Below are 15,467 nucleotides of genomic sequence, written 5' to 3'. Positions count from 1 at the left end.
GAATAATCCTGATGGGTTCCTGCGCTTGGTCCTCAAGACCTAAATTTCATAATAAATCAACAATGATACCAGGAAACAAGAGTGGAAACCCCACCCTTTTGGGAGTCTATTCAAACCAGTGTTCATCTGTGTATCAGTTATCTCACGCATCCAAGAGGTAGTTGATTTTTTATGAAGATCAGTTATGAAATTTTAAAGAGACCTGCATGGAAGTGCTGAAAAGATATAACTTTTTAAACTTGATTTCTTTGCAAATGACACCAGTAGGAGCAAACTCCCAGATGTCTGTCCCTTACCAAACCCCAACGGAATTCATCACGAATCAGAGGCACATGCGTAAACTTGACCAGTTTGTTGAAACTGAGATTTTGTCATGAAGACCATCCTCATATAGGTGGTAAAACTGGATAGAATGCAGTAAGTCCTACCCCTAACATAGTCCTCTCATGGAATCTCAAGTTACATCAGCCTTCCTTAAAGGTGGTAATATGAAGCCATTTATATACCTCAGAAAGTTCAAACATTGCTGAATGATTGACACTCCCATCCCATCACTATTCCAAATACAGGCAGTCCCTGGGTTACGATGGGGGTTCCGTTCTTGAGACGCGTTGTAACCCGAAAATTGTCGTTAGCCGAAACATCGTCAAAAATCCTGAGAAAACCTTACTATTAATGCTTTGGGTGCATTCAAAACTATGTAAACTGCATTCTTATTGCATTTTTCATCAAAAAGACCTTCAAATATTGATTATTATACATTTTTGGGGTCATATTTCTTCTGCCAGATGAGCGTTGTAGGTGTCGTAACCCTGGAAATAATTTCTGATGAATATAATTGAAAAGCGCCTTGACCTCGGAACGTTGTAAGCCGAACCCATTGTAACCTATTATCTTTGAATATGAATTCTAGTCCAAGCCATATCTTTTCTTATATGTCAAGACAAAAATTTATCAAGAAGGAGAAATCTGTGTCATTTAAGCCAAACATCACCATTCCCAATGTTGTCATTGAATATGAACTTTAGTCCAAGCCATATGTTTCCTTTTATGTCATGACAAAAAAATGATCAAATGTAAAGAAATACATATAATTTAACCCAAACACATAAGGAAGTTGAGGTTTGAATGGTTCAAGAACCTTCTTACCCACATGACATGTAGAATGCTGCTTTGAAGTTGTGCATTGTACAAGCCATTTCTTCAGGGACTTCTTTATAGCAAGGTTCACAGTACTTATCAGCTATTTAGATTTATGGCATATCTAGAGCTCCGAGCCTTTTCTTTGCAAAAGAGCATGGTGTTATGGAATTAGGATACTTTTGAAATTAAGGGGGAATGAGATCAGTGTGACATTTTTTACTTTTTAGGTGGAGTTTAATGATGTAGAGATCATTTGAAGTTTTGTTTCATGAACACATGACTGGGTTGCAGACAGCCTTAGTTGAAGAAATCAGAACTTCCCCGAAAATGATTACCTACTTCATCTCAACATCTGCAAAAGCTCTTTTGCAGCTCTGAGGCACCTTCATAGGGGATCTCTTGATCAGACCAGTCACAGTAACAAGACCAACTACGTATATTGTACTTTCCTTTTGTATCAAGTAGCCCTATATCTATATAAAGATACCGCTACAAATCATACGGCACCTCCCAAACTCTTCAAAATCACAAGCAGTATGTTTTAAGTACTGCAGCGGAGGATTGGACCTCAGAAACCGAGTGACATTACTCACTAAGTGTAAAAGTGGAACAATTTCCTTTTTCCTCTTGTGTTCTGTGCCTGAGTTACTGCCATCTGTACTCACACAGATTTGCCACATTATACTTATTTTACAGTGGAGCGGCATTGTTTTCTATAACTTTAAGCAAATGCTTTTAAGGGTTTCCATCGTGAATTTGTGAAGCAACCGTTATATGGGAGATTGTCACAATCTCCAATGGCAGATTCTTACTCCATTGTGAAGTATATTGTAAGATCCAACTGGCTTTAACAGGTCACATATTGTTAGTCAAGTTACTCAAGGATCAAGAAGGCAAAGGCTAATTTATTGTATCATTTAAGGATTGTACTGTGAGTGGACTTCTTTTTCAATGTTTACCAACCTTTCTCATGGCCATCCTTTTGTTTCTGTCACTTCCATAGTAGCCATTTAGTCTTCAGGCAACCTTACACAATCTTGTTTTTAAGGAGTAATCAGATTTACATCCTGTTGTTGTTTTAGCTGAGATTTATCTGTCCTTGTGACAACATGGGTCCTTGCTTTTTCAAGCAGCTTTCATCTCCTCTCGTATTTCATCATAGAGTCCTTAGATTTACCATGTAATCTTTTTTATTTATATGTAGTTAAAACCAATCAGACAGGAATGCTGGTTAATAGTTTCAAACTCATTTATGAACTTATATTTTTGCATAAGTGACTTTCCAAACAATTACATGGCTGTAAGCTCTGTACCTGTCAGTCGAAAATTCAAATAATTTGGCAGCGGGGGGGCGCTGCCATTGTTAGTGTAAGTGAGAAGGGACCCGCCCACTTTCAGGAACACCCAGTACTGCTGGGCTAACTGTCATCAATTCCTTTCCTGCCAGCCACAGAGTAATGTCAGTGGTTATCGCAGTCATCTTTTCATCGCATTTGTGGTTCATCTGCATATTTGGTGAAGTACTCTTTTGGTGGTTGTTATTGTTAGCTGCTTTTTTAGTTTTTCATTTAGCTAGATAAGATTTATTGTTGGCATGTCGGACTTTAGTTCGTCAGCAGTTAGGTTTTGCAGTGAAGGCTGCACAACTGGGATGCCTAAGTTGTGATCTACACTCCAAGTGTGTGAAGTGTAAGGGGCAGGAATGTAATAGAGATTTATCTTGTGCTGAATATCACAGAGTTTAGATGATCAGGCTTGGAAGAAGTTTAAGGCACATTTGGAGAAGATGGAAAAGGATAGGAAGAGGAAGGCAGCTCTTGGAGCCAAGAGGAAGTTTATCATTGAGGCAAATCCTTTGCCTTTAGAGGCACAGAAGTCTACTTTTTCTTCCCCTCTTTTATTTGATATCTCTTCTATCATTAGGCCTCCTACCTCTTTACCACTCACTCCAGTTCAGGTAGCCCACACTTCCAATCTTGACTATATTGCCAGCTTAGAGTCTAAAATGGACAAGAAATGAGTGTTAAGTACCTAGTGTCAGTGTTGTGCCTGAGGAGGTGGCTGTCCATCCCCCAGTTCTCCTAGGCAAAGGCCACTGTCCCACTCCCCTGCACCCTGGAGAAGACATACCGAAGGTTGAAGGGAGACTAGGGGGTTTGCCCATGGGCATTCGTCGACTCTGTCGGACCTGTCAACTGGAGGGCTTTGACTGAGCACCATTGGAAAAGCTTAGATGTAAGTGAGGTGCAGTTTTCTTCCGACTCAGTAGTGTTGTCGCTTGAAAAGAAGAAACAGCCTCATCGTGCTGTGGTCTCGCACCCACTGAAGAGACATGCCTCGTTTGTGTGTTGTTCAACTCCTCCACTGAAGAAGTGAAAGGAGCAAAGGAGTCCTCAACCATCATGTAGTTTTGTGCCTGATCAGTTTATTCAGGATTCAGGCCATTCATTTTCAGACAGTCGGCATCATTCTGGTGACAGACATATTCTGGCTTCAAAGCACTTGGATAGCGTACTTCCTCTTGTGCTGTCAACTCCCTTCAATGCTTATCGAAAGGAGTTTCAACTTGTTTGCCTCCACCTATGCAAGTTACCTTGCCTGCCAGTCGTTTGTCAACTAAGAAGAGTCGTTCAACTGCCACAGCTTCTATGTCTTCACCAGGTACTCCACAAGGTGGTTTGTCTTTGGGACCTTTTAGGTAGCAACTTAAAGAACTTATGGGTTTTCTGAAAAAGGCGACTGCTCTTAAAGGGGAGGACATTGGTCTGTCACCCATGTCGTCGGAAGAAGAGGAAGAGGACCACGACTTGAAATCTTTGTCAGCCTACTCGAGTCTCTTTAAGTACAGGCAGTCCCCAGTTATAGCGATCCGGATTTATGGCACTTGTCTAGCACCATAAAATCAGCGATTTGTGGCCATATAACGAGCCAAGTTCCGGTTATCGGTGCCATAAAGTGCCTTGATAGGTGCCAATAATAGAGTTATGGCGCCATAACATATCAAACAGAAGTACGTACCATAAAGGTGCTTATGGTGTCATAAATTGCCAAGTTTTGGCTAATGGCGGTTTTCGCTTATCGGCACACCTCCGGGAACGAAACCCCCGGCGATAACCGGGGACTGCCTGTATTTGTTAGTCAAACTACTCAGATTTCTTCAAACCAGCTCCCCCATTGTCTCTTGTCTTCAATTTTTGTAATGGATGGGAAGACAGTTACAAATGGTTTACCAAAGAGAATTTCCTTCCTTGGTAGTGTCTGTTTCCTCTAAGGGACTTCTCTAGTCTAATAGATGCGAAAAGGAGGTCAGCGTTTGCTTTAGCAAAAGTAATGTTTTCGACTACAGACTTAGACCATCTCGTGAAGTATCTGTTCAAGGTGAGGAGGACTATTGGAGCCTCGGCCAGAATGATTGAGGATTGGCAGTCAATGGATTAAGAGTTTGCGTCTGACTGGCTGTATGTTTTGTCCTTGTGCAGACAAGGCAGTAAAGGATTTATTAGGAGAACTAGCTTCCCTTTTTACTAAGGGGGTGCTAAAGAAAAGGGAGTTATGGTGCTCTTTCGCTTGTCAGGGAGTGACGACAACCCAGAAGGCAACCTTACTATTATCTTCCTTAAATTAGTCGCACCTTTTCCCAGAGGAGACAGTCCAACAGGTGCTGTTGGACCTTGAGAAGAAATGGACTAATGCTCCTCTAGCACAGTCAATGAGGTGCCCAAAGGAGACTTCCCCCATAGGAGCTAAGTCATCCCCTTTGTAGAAGCATCCTTTTTGGGGAGTGAAAGCGAAGATGCAAAATAGACCAAAGTCCGACTTGTGAGCACCAGCACAGTCGACCAAGAAGTCCTCTTTCAATTGGACTTCCAAATAATCCGAATATCCTTCACACACCAGTAGGAGCGAGATTCAATATCTTCTGGGAGGAATGGAGCCAGAGAGGACCAGAGCCATGGATTGTGCAAGTTCTACTAGAGGGTTATTCGATCCCCTTTCAGGAAGTTCCGCCACTGTCCAATGCCCCCATCGCACTGACAATGTACTCAGAGGAAGTAGAAGTGCTGATCAGGAAACAAACCATAGAAGAGGTACAAGACTCAGACTCCGTAGGTTTTTACAACAGGTTTTTTGTAGTCCCCAAGGCATCGGGTGGATGGAGAACCATCCTAGACGTCAGTGCCCTGAATCTGTTATGTCAGCTCTCCAGCCAGGCGACTGGATGGGTACTCTTGACATGGAGGATGCAGACTTCTGTGTGCCTATTCATCGAGAGTCCAAGAAGTTTTCCAATTCAGAGCACTCTGTTTCTGTTTGTCTATGACTCCCCAAGTATGTACTTGAATCCTTGCTCCTGTGGGAAAATGGCTACATTTGATGGGAATCAACGCTTCATTCTACAATACTCGATAAGATATTAGGTCGCTTAGCATCAAGCGGCCTAATATCTTGTTGAATTTTGAAGGAACAGAAAAGGGGGGAAGAAATTTCATCAGTGCATTAGGCTGTTTACAGCACATAGAGAAAGGGGTGGAGCTTGGGCACTGACAAGGAGAGAGTGCTTAGTCACTTGCTTGGTTTATGTGCGGCTGTATATATTTTTTGCTCAGCGCTTCTATCTCAATTTTTGCCTGCTACGTATCACTTTATTACTGCTTGTGACCGTAATATGGGCCAAGCCAGTGGTTTAAGTCAACAGATAATAGCAGAGATATGTGCATTGAAGCATTCTGGCCTTAAAACAAAGCAGATATTGGATCAGCTGGGTGTGAGGAGGCATTCAGTTCGATGCTGAGTTGCCAGATTAATGAAGGTGGCAATAATGAGATTCCATCTCAGAAAAAGCACCAAAGTATGGCTGAGAAGACCTCTGATTGAAGTTTGACTGTTCTCAAGTGTCAATTACTTTCTAATTGATGCTTGAGAATAGTCAAACTTCAATCAGAAGTCTTCTTAGGCATACCAGGGTGCTTTTTCTGAGACAGCATTTTATGGTTGCCACCCTCATTAAATCTGGCAACCCAGCATCGAACCAAAATGCCTCTTCACACCTAGCTGATCCAATATCTGCTTTGTTTTAAGGCCAGATTGCTTTGACATATCTCTGCTATTATCTGTTGACTCAAATCACCGTCTTGGCCCATATTAAAGTCACGGGGCAACAAAGTGATAGGTAGTAAGCAAAAATTGAGGTGGGAGCGCTGACCAAAAAATATATAGTGTTCCCCCTGTATTCGCAGGGGATGCATACCAGACCCCCTGCAAATAGTTAGAATCCGCAAATAGTTGGAACCCCCATAAAAATGCTTAAAACCTCCTATTTTGTTAGTTAAAACTCAAGAAAAACCCACTAAAAATTTTTATACCTTTTTTTTTTAATAGTTTTATCACAAAAAGTACATTCTATGATGAAATCAATAAAAAAAACCAGGAATTTGTGGATATTTCTCATAGAAAAATACTGAAAAGGCAAATCTTCCATGAATAATGCGGGGAAATGTTCCGAAGAGAAATCCGCTAATGTGCGAGTCCAAGAATCCGGAAAACATGAATACGGGGGTCCACTGTACATCCGCTTATTAAACATCCAAGCAATTGACCGAGTGCTCTCTCCTTGTCAGTGTCCAAGCTTCACCCCTTTCGTGCTGCAGGCAGCCTAATGCAGTGACGAAATTTCTTCCCAACTATTCTGTTCCTTCACAATTCAACAAAATAGCCCGCTCGACGCTAAGTGGTCTAATATCCTGACTCCTAAGAGCCAAGTCGAGTCATCAGTGTGTGGAGGACTTGGATAAGACATTACATCTAACTCAACAGTTAGGCATAAAGATAAACCAGAAGAAATCCCAGTTGTCTCCGACTCAGAAGATTTCCTGTTTAGGGATGATTCTCACTGCTCTAGCTTTTCAGGCTTTCCTCTCCCTGAAGAGAATAGAGTCGTGCATAAGGAAGGTGCAAGTGTTCTTAATTTGCCTGTCTTGCTCAGCTCTTAGACTGGTTGAGTCTCCTCGGAACTCTACCATTGTTGGAGTGTCATAACTTTGGAATGTCTCCACATGAGATCTGTCCAATTCTTTCTGAAGGCAAATTGGAATTGAAAGACTCAACTGGACTCGTTCATCTTTACCCTGCCAGAGGAGCTAAAGTCAGATCTTTGTTGGTGGCTGTCACTGGAGAGACTGCAAGAAGGGATCTTGCTTGTCGTTCTGAGCCCCAACCTAGAGTTTTTATCTGACGTGTCGAACAGAGGCTGGGGAGGTCTCTTGGAGTTTCAGGAATGTGGACGGAACAAGAGAAGACCCTCCACATAAACGTGAAGGAATTGAAGGCAATTTTCCTAGGACTACAAGCCTTCATTCCTTTAGTCTTTGAAAGAAGTGTAACCATTTACTCGGACAACACCAAGCCCAGCGTATGTCCGCAAACAGGGAGCGACTCACGCTTTCTCTCTCAGTGAAGTGGCTGAAGATCTTTGGGCAAATGGACACGAAATCAGTCTGTTTCCAAGGTATGCCCAAAGGGAAAATGAAAGTCTTAACAGACGAACTGAGCCACTCCAACCAGGTTCTTCCTACGGAATGGACTTTGAATGCTAAAGTTTACCAAAACCTGTGAAAAATAAGGGGCAAACCATCCATAGATCTCTTCGCCACCTTCCGGAACAATTGGCTACCAATCTTCTGTTCACCTGTTCCGGACCCTCAAGCGTGGAGACCAGATGCTATGGTTCTAGACTGGACAAGTCTCAATGTATATACTTTTACCCACTGTGGTCTCATAAGAGAGGTCATCAACAAATTTCAGTCTCATCGGAAACTGACTATGACTCCGTAGTGCCATTCTGGCCCAGGAAGGAATGATTCCCAGACCTCTTCAGTCTCCTTGTGGACTTCCCTAGACTTCTTCCAAAAGGTCGATGTTTTCTCAAACAACCCGACTTCGACAGGCACCATCAAGGGTTGTCTGATCTGGCCCTGATAGGGTTCAGACTGTCAGAAGTCTTGTCAGAACGAAAGGCTTTTCTCGAAGAGTGGCAGAGGGCTATCACAAGATGTAGATCTTCTTGCAAACTGTACCAGTCAAGGTTAGTAATTTTAGATGGTAAAGATAAAATTACGTCTCTTCTACAACATCTATGATGCAAATAGCGGATTTTTTGCTACTCTTAGGAGACACAAGGAAGCTGTCCACCTCTACCATCAGGGGTTATAGGCCTATGCTTTAGAGGTCTCGACATTTCGAATAATCAGGACATCAGCGACATAGTTAAATCTTTTGAGACATCAAAAGTGGGAAAGTCTGGGAAGTGGACTGGAATCTGGACGTTGTTTAAGGTGGATATCCAGTCCGCATTTCGAGCTATTACATTCTTCTTCCTTGAAGAACCTTACAAAGAAGACATTATTTTTAGTAGCTTTGGTAACAGTAACAGTTGGTAGTGAGTGAGATCCAGGCCATTAATGAGATTGTATTCGCTCAGAACGATGTAGTGTGTTCTTATGTTGGGGACTTTCTGGCCAGGAACAAGAACCATTCGAAGCCTTGGCCTCGCTCGTTTGTAATAAGGAACATGGACATAATTAGACCAGAAGAAGAGGAACGAATGTAGTGTCCTGTAAGGACCATTAAATGTTATCTTCATATGACGGAGAACTTAGAGAAAGTTCAAATTGGCTGTGGTGTTCGGTGAGAGATCCCTCCCGTCCTCTCTCTAAGAACACTATTTTGTTGTTCTTAAGAAGTCTTAATCTGGAAGCCCACTCCCAAGTCCAAAAGGAATTCGTAAGGGTCTTGAAGGTGAAAGCTCACGAAATTGGAGCAGTGGCGACTGCGTTAGCTTGTGACACAATATGTCACTGTCTTCCATTCTGCAAATGAAGTTTTGAAGATTGAGGTTAGTGTTTGCATCACATTATCTTAAGGATGTTGAATCTGTTTTTGAAAACTAATAGGTTGGGGCAGTTATCTGTAGCTGGCATGGTGTTGGGAAGGGAAGCCTAGGGGAACCCCTTTCCCTCTACTATCTTCTCACCAACCTTGTATATTTTAAGGTTGTGGAGTTTTTGGGAAGCCTTGTGCAATGTACCCGGAGTACCCTCCAGTTTTTTATGGTTAGGAATGTGATTTTTTCATTTCGGTGTACCTCCATGGTTACAAAATCCCACCATTAGTAAGGATGAACCTGGCCATTACTGCCATGTCTCCTACAGGTGATGAGAGTGCCAACCAGGGCCAGTATCCACCTGCAGTTGCTCTCTCACCAGTTAAGGTACTGCAAACATTATGTAATGTGAGCTTATTATTGTTTTTTAAACCAATAACCTATTTAAGGTTGGAAACAATAACTGTCCATTTACCCATCTTCCTTGGAACGTGGAATCAGCTATGCAGTAATTGTTTGGTGAGTCACTTATGTGAAAATGATATTTTTATAATAAAACAAGGTTTCACATATATTTCCCAAACAATTACATAATCAGAGCCCCCCCTACTCCCCACAGATTGACGTTGTGGCTCAATGAATTGATGACAGCCAGCTCAGCAGTACCAAGTGTTCCCAAAAGTGGGCGGGTCCCTTTTCACCTACACTAAACAACAGAATAATTTGAATTTTTGACTGCCAGGTAAGAAAGCTAACAGCTATGTAATTGTTTGGTTAAGTACATGTGAAACCTTATTTTATTATAAAGATAGTATTTTTTTAACATTCAAACTAGGAAACATTTGAGGGCCCTTGTGCCAGCACATCTGATTGTCCTGTACTTGTTTGAGCTCATTGTGGCCACTTGCTAGTGTAACACAGCAAGTGTTATCCATCAGAGAGGAAGACTTATTTGCATGTTTGCTGTTTTTGGTAAATGCTGCCATGTACTACTAGTTAGCATAGCAGAAACAAAATAAAAATATGTATATGTTAAAGAGGTATGTATTTATGGAACAGTATTTATAAATTATGAATTTACCAATTACATATCTTCTTTTTTTAATAACTATGATATTTATTACAGGGTGAGATTTCACATACTTCAGACATTTCTGCATTTGATACATCTAACTATTGGATACCTTTTGATGTTGGCTGTTATGAGTTATAATGGCTATTTTACAATAGCTGTGGTTGGTGGTGCTGGCATTGGTTACTATTGCTTTTCGCTCTTTGATCTCCCTGGCAAACTTCTTGGGACTGCAGCTCCAGCTCCAGCCAAAGTTGTTCCTGCAAGTGAAGGTAATTCTCCACGTTTTCAGGGTTCGTATGGAACTTCAGGCAATGTCTTGTCACATGTTGGGAATCGTCCTTTGTCCGAGCTTGAACCTAATTCTCAAGACAGTGAACGTTTGGACATTGCTTTTGAAAACCCTTCTGGTTTCAGTTGTGCCAGTGATGATCTAAAAGCAGCAAGTGCATGTCACACTAAATCAAATTCATTGGTGCAAGAAACCAGTGAGTATGAAGATTACAGACCAGAGTTAGACAGCCATATTAATGATAAGACTAAACTCCTTCCCCAAGAAACAATTAAGGTGGAGGTTCAAGTCCATGTTCATAACTCGCCTTAATGGTTGTGAATAGTATTTTAGCTTAGTTGAAAATATGATATTAGTTGTTGTGTATTCTCAGTGCAACCATTTTTGTGATATCTTGACTCTTTTATACCAGCAGCTTTTTAAGTCTTTCATCTTCAGCCATTTGAAGTAGTAGTAACCAAGAGTTTTACTTCCTATTTTATCAGTATGGTCACATAAGAAAAGATTATGATGTGTCCAAGAGATATCATGGTAGCACAGTAATTGTGTTGTTATTTCTAGTTTTAATGCTAAATTTTTATTGTTCATACGCGAACAAACCTTTGGTCTTAACAATAGGATAATTTTCTAGCACCTAGCTGGATCCAGTTAAATCGCAGATGAAAGCAAGGAATCTTGTGAGATCTAGCAATGCTTGCGTATATTGGGTGAAGAGTAGTCAAGGACCACGCATCTATGCCACTGTGTCAGTCTTTTCTTAACCGCCTGGGTTAGACTTGTGGTTGACCTCTCTCCTCCTTCACCCAGTTCATTGCCCGTTTCTCTTGTATTTTAGTGTGTGTGTATGCTATCATCATGGCTTCTTCTGCTCCTTCTCTGCCTCATCAATGTGTGTGCGCCAGAACTCCAGGTTTTCCGTGTTCTCGTTTTATGGCTTCAGCTGCGACTGACCCCCACGTCACTTGTGGTAGGTGTCGCTCTCACTTTTGTACAATAATGAGTCCTTGCATAGAATGCCGTGCGTGGCCTTAAGAGCAGTGGAAGTTATTTTATAGTAAGAGGGAGCATCGTAGGGTTTCGCCTCTTCCTTCGTGGGAGGGTTTTTCTTCTCCTCTTCCTAATGCTTTGTCTCCTGCTGCTATCACACCTCATAGTAGTGTTGTGTCTTTGTCCCCTTCCTTTTCTTCCATCGATTCGTCATTGGAAGTATCGGGAGGCTCTCAGCCTGATTTATGTAATGTTGCCCCTTCTTCTCTGGGAGTTAATTTGATTCGTGAGAGGGAGGAGGCTTTTTCATCATTGTCTTTTATTGCAGAGTCGGAGGTGTCCAAGATGGTGGTGCTTTGGGGGACGCTTGGGCTATGAGGTTCACCATCCTTAGAGGGTTTGCTGACGCACTTCATGGATGCTCGCTACCCCCCTCCTCATGCTGTCCAGGCCCTCCCCCTCCTCCTGGCCTTGTCTTTGTGGGTAGCCGAGGTCAGCCATTTTTTATTGCTCTGCCAGTGATGATTGCCATTTCTTCAAGTCAGAGGGAAGCTGTGGCGTCAGCCCTGCTAGTGACGTTACGGGGTCAGTCATTTTGTATCCCTCCACCAGTGGCATCTGCATCCCATTCGGATCGAGGGGAAGCCGTGCCGTCATCGCCGCTTATGACGTCTCTTCCATCGATGACGTCACTCCCAGTAGTCTCCACTGCGCTGCCTCGCTCATCTGTCTTGTCATCGTTTGCTGCCGTGACGTCATCTCTGCCATCAAGTTCGCTGCATCTCCCTTCCATTTCGTCTCACCCTTCTCTTGCTGATCCATCTGAGGCTTTATGCCAGGCAGTTCTTAAGAGGTTGGACTCTGTTTTAGAAGATAAGTTGGCTGCCATGTCGGCTGGGAGGACTGGAAGCAAGCGTGTTGCATCGCCCCTGCCTCCTGCGAAGAGATTGTGTAAGGAGCCAGTGCTGTCTTTCTCTCCTTCTCCCCCATCTCTGCCGCGTTGGGGTATCAAGCGTTGGAAGGCTAAGGACTTTGCCCTTTCTTCGTCTGCGAGTGAGGAGCAACACACCCGTGTTCCTGAGAGTGTTGGTGTTTCGGAGGGTGTTAGTATATCTTTCCCTGTGCGATCTGCAGTGGCTGCTTCATCCTCTGCATCAAGTCGCGAGCGTGTTGCAACTTCCCTCGTTTATGCACTTGTTGCAGGCGCTCCCACTTCTTCTCCAGGGCCTATTCATCACTGTAAGGATCTCAAGGTGCCTGTCAAGAGGTTGAAGGTTGTGAGCGTGGAGTTGGTGCAGTAGGAGTGTTTGCCTGCCCCTCTCCCTTGTACTTCCAGGAGTTCGAATCCGAGGGATTCTCATTTGATCTCGAGTGTTCAGGATTCCTCACCGACACACATTCGTACATCTGCCATGCTCATGCTCTTTCGCAGCCATGTTAGAGAGTCATCTGTTGGGAGAGTGCATAGTGATGTCCCTGGTGTTGTGGTTGGTTCGTTGCGGGAGTCGGCGCTTGGATGCAACCCAGACAGGTTAGTTGGTGTTTCGGGCTATTTGGCTGTTGGTTTTTCCGTTAATTTAAACAAGGAAGATGCACACCCTTCTTGTTGTTGGTCTCTGTTGCTGGAGTAGGAGGATGGAGAGACACAAGAGTTTTTGTCTTTCTTTTCAGAAGTTGTTGATCTCATTCATGGATTCAACAATTTGGAGAGTAGGACTCAGGCTTGGTTGTCTTATACTCCTTCCTGCTTGGAAGCCTTGCTGGGAGCTATGCAGGATCCCTAGTCATCATTTCAACTTCCCTTGTAGGGACACGTCCAGTTGGTCTTGCATATGGTTAACGCCTCTGTTTCAGATTGGGACGGTTTGCTTCGCTCTAGGGGCTCTGCCAAGCTGCTACCCCTGCCTCTCACAAGGCATAGGAAGTACTATGCTACAAACTCTACTTTTTTTATGTCGCGTCATCTTAACCCAGACGTTATGCGTCTGAAGCTGGGATTGACTTTGGAGCAGGTGGTGTCGATGGCTCCATCCTTGTCTTCACAGGATGCCTCAGATTGGAATCTACGGCAGCCTCCACGTTGCAGACAGTTTCTTGGCTGGACTTCTGGTCTGTGGTCATTGCCAAGATAGCTTCTGACAGGTCCCCAGAGGGGTTGGTGAGTGTATCCTCTCTTGCCATTTTGTTGCAGTGCGGAGGCAAGGAGTTTTCATATATGGTTCACCTCGCGGTGTTAATTTATGGGCTAACCTTCTCCTGATTAGAAGAGACACAGTTTTATCCAGGATGGAAAGATCAGTTGACCCTGAGTCCTTGCTGGCATTGAGGAATGGGGATCTGTTGGAGTCTCCATTTCTGTTCCCTTGGACTGAGCTGGAGGATGCGATAGACCGGCGCCGGGCTGACAGCAGGACAGGTTAGTGCACCAGGCTGTGTCTAAGTTGGAGTCTCGTCCTCGGAGACGTCTGGCTCCTTCTCCTCCCCCTGCCCAGCAGCAGTCACGAAGATCGTCGCCTGGTAGGCTGTTGAGGAGTTCGGCTTCAGCAGGGCCTCCGCGTTCGTGCCAGCCTAGGTCAAAGGACCAATGTCCTTTTCGCTCCTGTTCCTTTAAGCCGAGAAGGGGCCCCAGGGGCAGAGGCTGTTGGTAGGTTACGTGCCTCTCCCTCTCCTGTGCCACTGGTGGGGGTGCTTGGTGGGCCATTGGGCCAAGTGGCAGAGGTATGGAGCAGAGAAGTGGGTGGCAGATGTTCTTCGGGTGGGGTACCTACTGCCATTCTACTTCTCTCCTCCTCTCTTGGACAAGCTGCTGCTCAAGAGGGTATATCCTCCAGATTCTCTGAAGTTCTTGGCTCTTCAGGAGGAAGTGCAGAAGATGCTGGACAAGGATGCGATAAAGGAAGTGGTGCGTCTGTCTCCAGGGTTTTACAGTCGCATCTTCTTGGTGCCCAAGGCATCGGGAGGTTGGGGACCTGTGATCGACTTATCCACCTTGAATCACTTCATCAGGAAGAGGGTTCAAAATGGAGACCACACAATCTGTGTTGGCAGCTGTGAGGAAAGGCAACTTCATGCTGTAGATAGACTTGAGGGACGCATGCTTCCAGATCCCTATTCATCCGACGTGCAGGAAGTTCCTTTGCTTCTCTCTCGTAGACAAGGTCTTCGAGTTCAGTCCTGTGCTTTGGGCTGACAACATCCCCTCAAGTGTTTACAAGGGTCTTCTCTCTCGTATCAAGTTGGGCCCATGCTCAGGGGATCCATTTGATGAAGTACCTCGAGATTGGTTGGTCTTGGCAGGTTCCAGGGAAAAGCTGCGGCAGGACAGTGATCGTCTGCTTCGGTTCTTCTGGAACTGAGCATCGTAGTCATCCAGGAAAAGTCAAACCTCGTACCCAGTCAAAGGATTCTCTACCTGGGCATGGTCATTGATATGGCAGTAGTAAGAGTTTTCCCGTTGGATCAGAGGTTAGAGAAGTTGCGAGTGGTAGCACGCGACTTCCTGTTGGAACCACATCAGTCAGCTCATCAGTGGCAGGTTCTGGGAGTTTTGTCTTCCCTGGAACAGCTGGTCCCTCATGGGCGTTTTCATCTTCGGTCTCTACAATGGAGACTGGGGGAATTCTGGTCTCCCATGGGGGACTCACCCCTGTTAAAGGTTCCTCTATTTCTGGAAGAGAGAGAAGACCTTCGTTGGTGGTTGGACGACCGAAATCTTTTGAAGGGTGTCTGTCTGCGTTCTCTCCCACTGGACTTCTTTCTGTTTTCAGAGGCCTACCTCGCAGGTTGGGGGGCTCATTTAGGTGGCCTCATTGCCTCAGGCATTTGGAGTTTGGAAGACAAACATAATCATATCAACATCTTGGAGTTGAAGGCATCCTTCCTGGGTCTGAAGGAGTTTCGGGAGAAGGCAGAGGGTCATTCTGTCGTTCTCATGTTGGACAACACTACGGTGGTTGCCTATGTGAACAAGCAAGGAGGCCTAGTTTCATGTCAGTAGAATCCCTGTCTCTTTGGTTGAAGGCTATCAAGTATTTCCTTTGAGCAAGAGGTTTTTCTCAGAGAACAGCAGGGCATATGTCCAGCAGTCTCGGAAG

General features: G+C 44.2%; 1 protein-coding gene across 9 annotated transcripts in view; it reads left to right on the top strand.

Moving 5' to 3' along the window:
- The window catches only part of LOC135222068 (high affinity copper uptake protein 1-like), a 467,399-nt gene that overhangs the window by 403,799 nt on the left and 48,133 nt on the right, over positions 1–15,467 (top strand). For all 9 annotated transcript variants that reach the window (XM_064260229.1, XM_064260226.1, XM_064260228.1 and 6 more), the window contains exon 4: positions 10,149–10,366. In XM_064260229.1, the coding sequence (XP_064116299.1) occupies positions 10,149–10,366 (218 nt within the window). The remainder of the gene's footprint in view (positions 1–10,148; positions 10,367–15,467) is intronic.

Source organism: Macrobrachium nipponense, chromosome 3 (genome assembly GCF_015104395.2).
Source record: "Macrobrachium nipponense isolate FS-2020 chromosome 3, ASM1510439v2, whole genome shotgun sequence".
Lineage (NCBI taxonomy): Eukaryota > Metazoa > Arthropoda > Malacostraca > Decapoda > Palaemonidae > Macrobrachium > Macrobrachium nipponense.
This window is presented reverse-complemented; position numbering and strand designations above follow the sequence as displayed.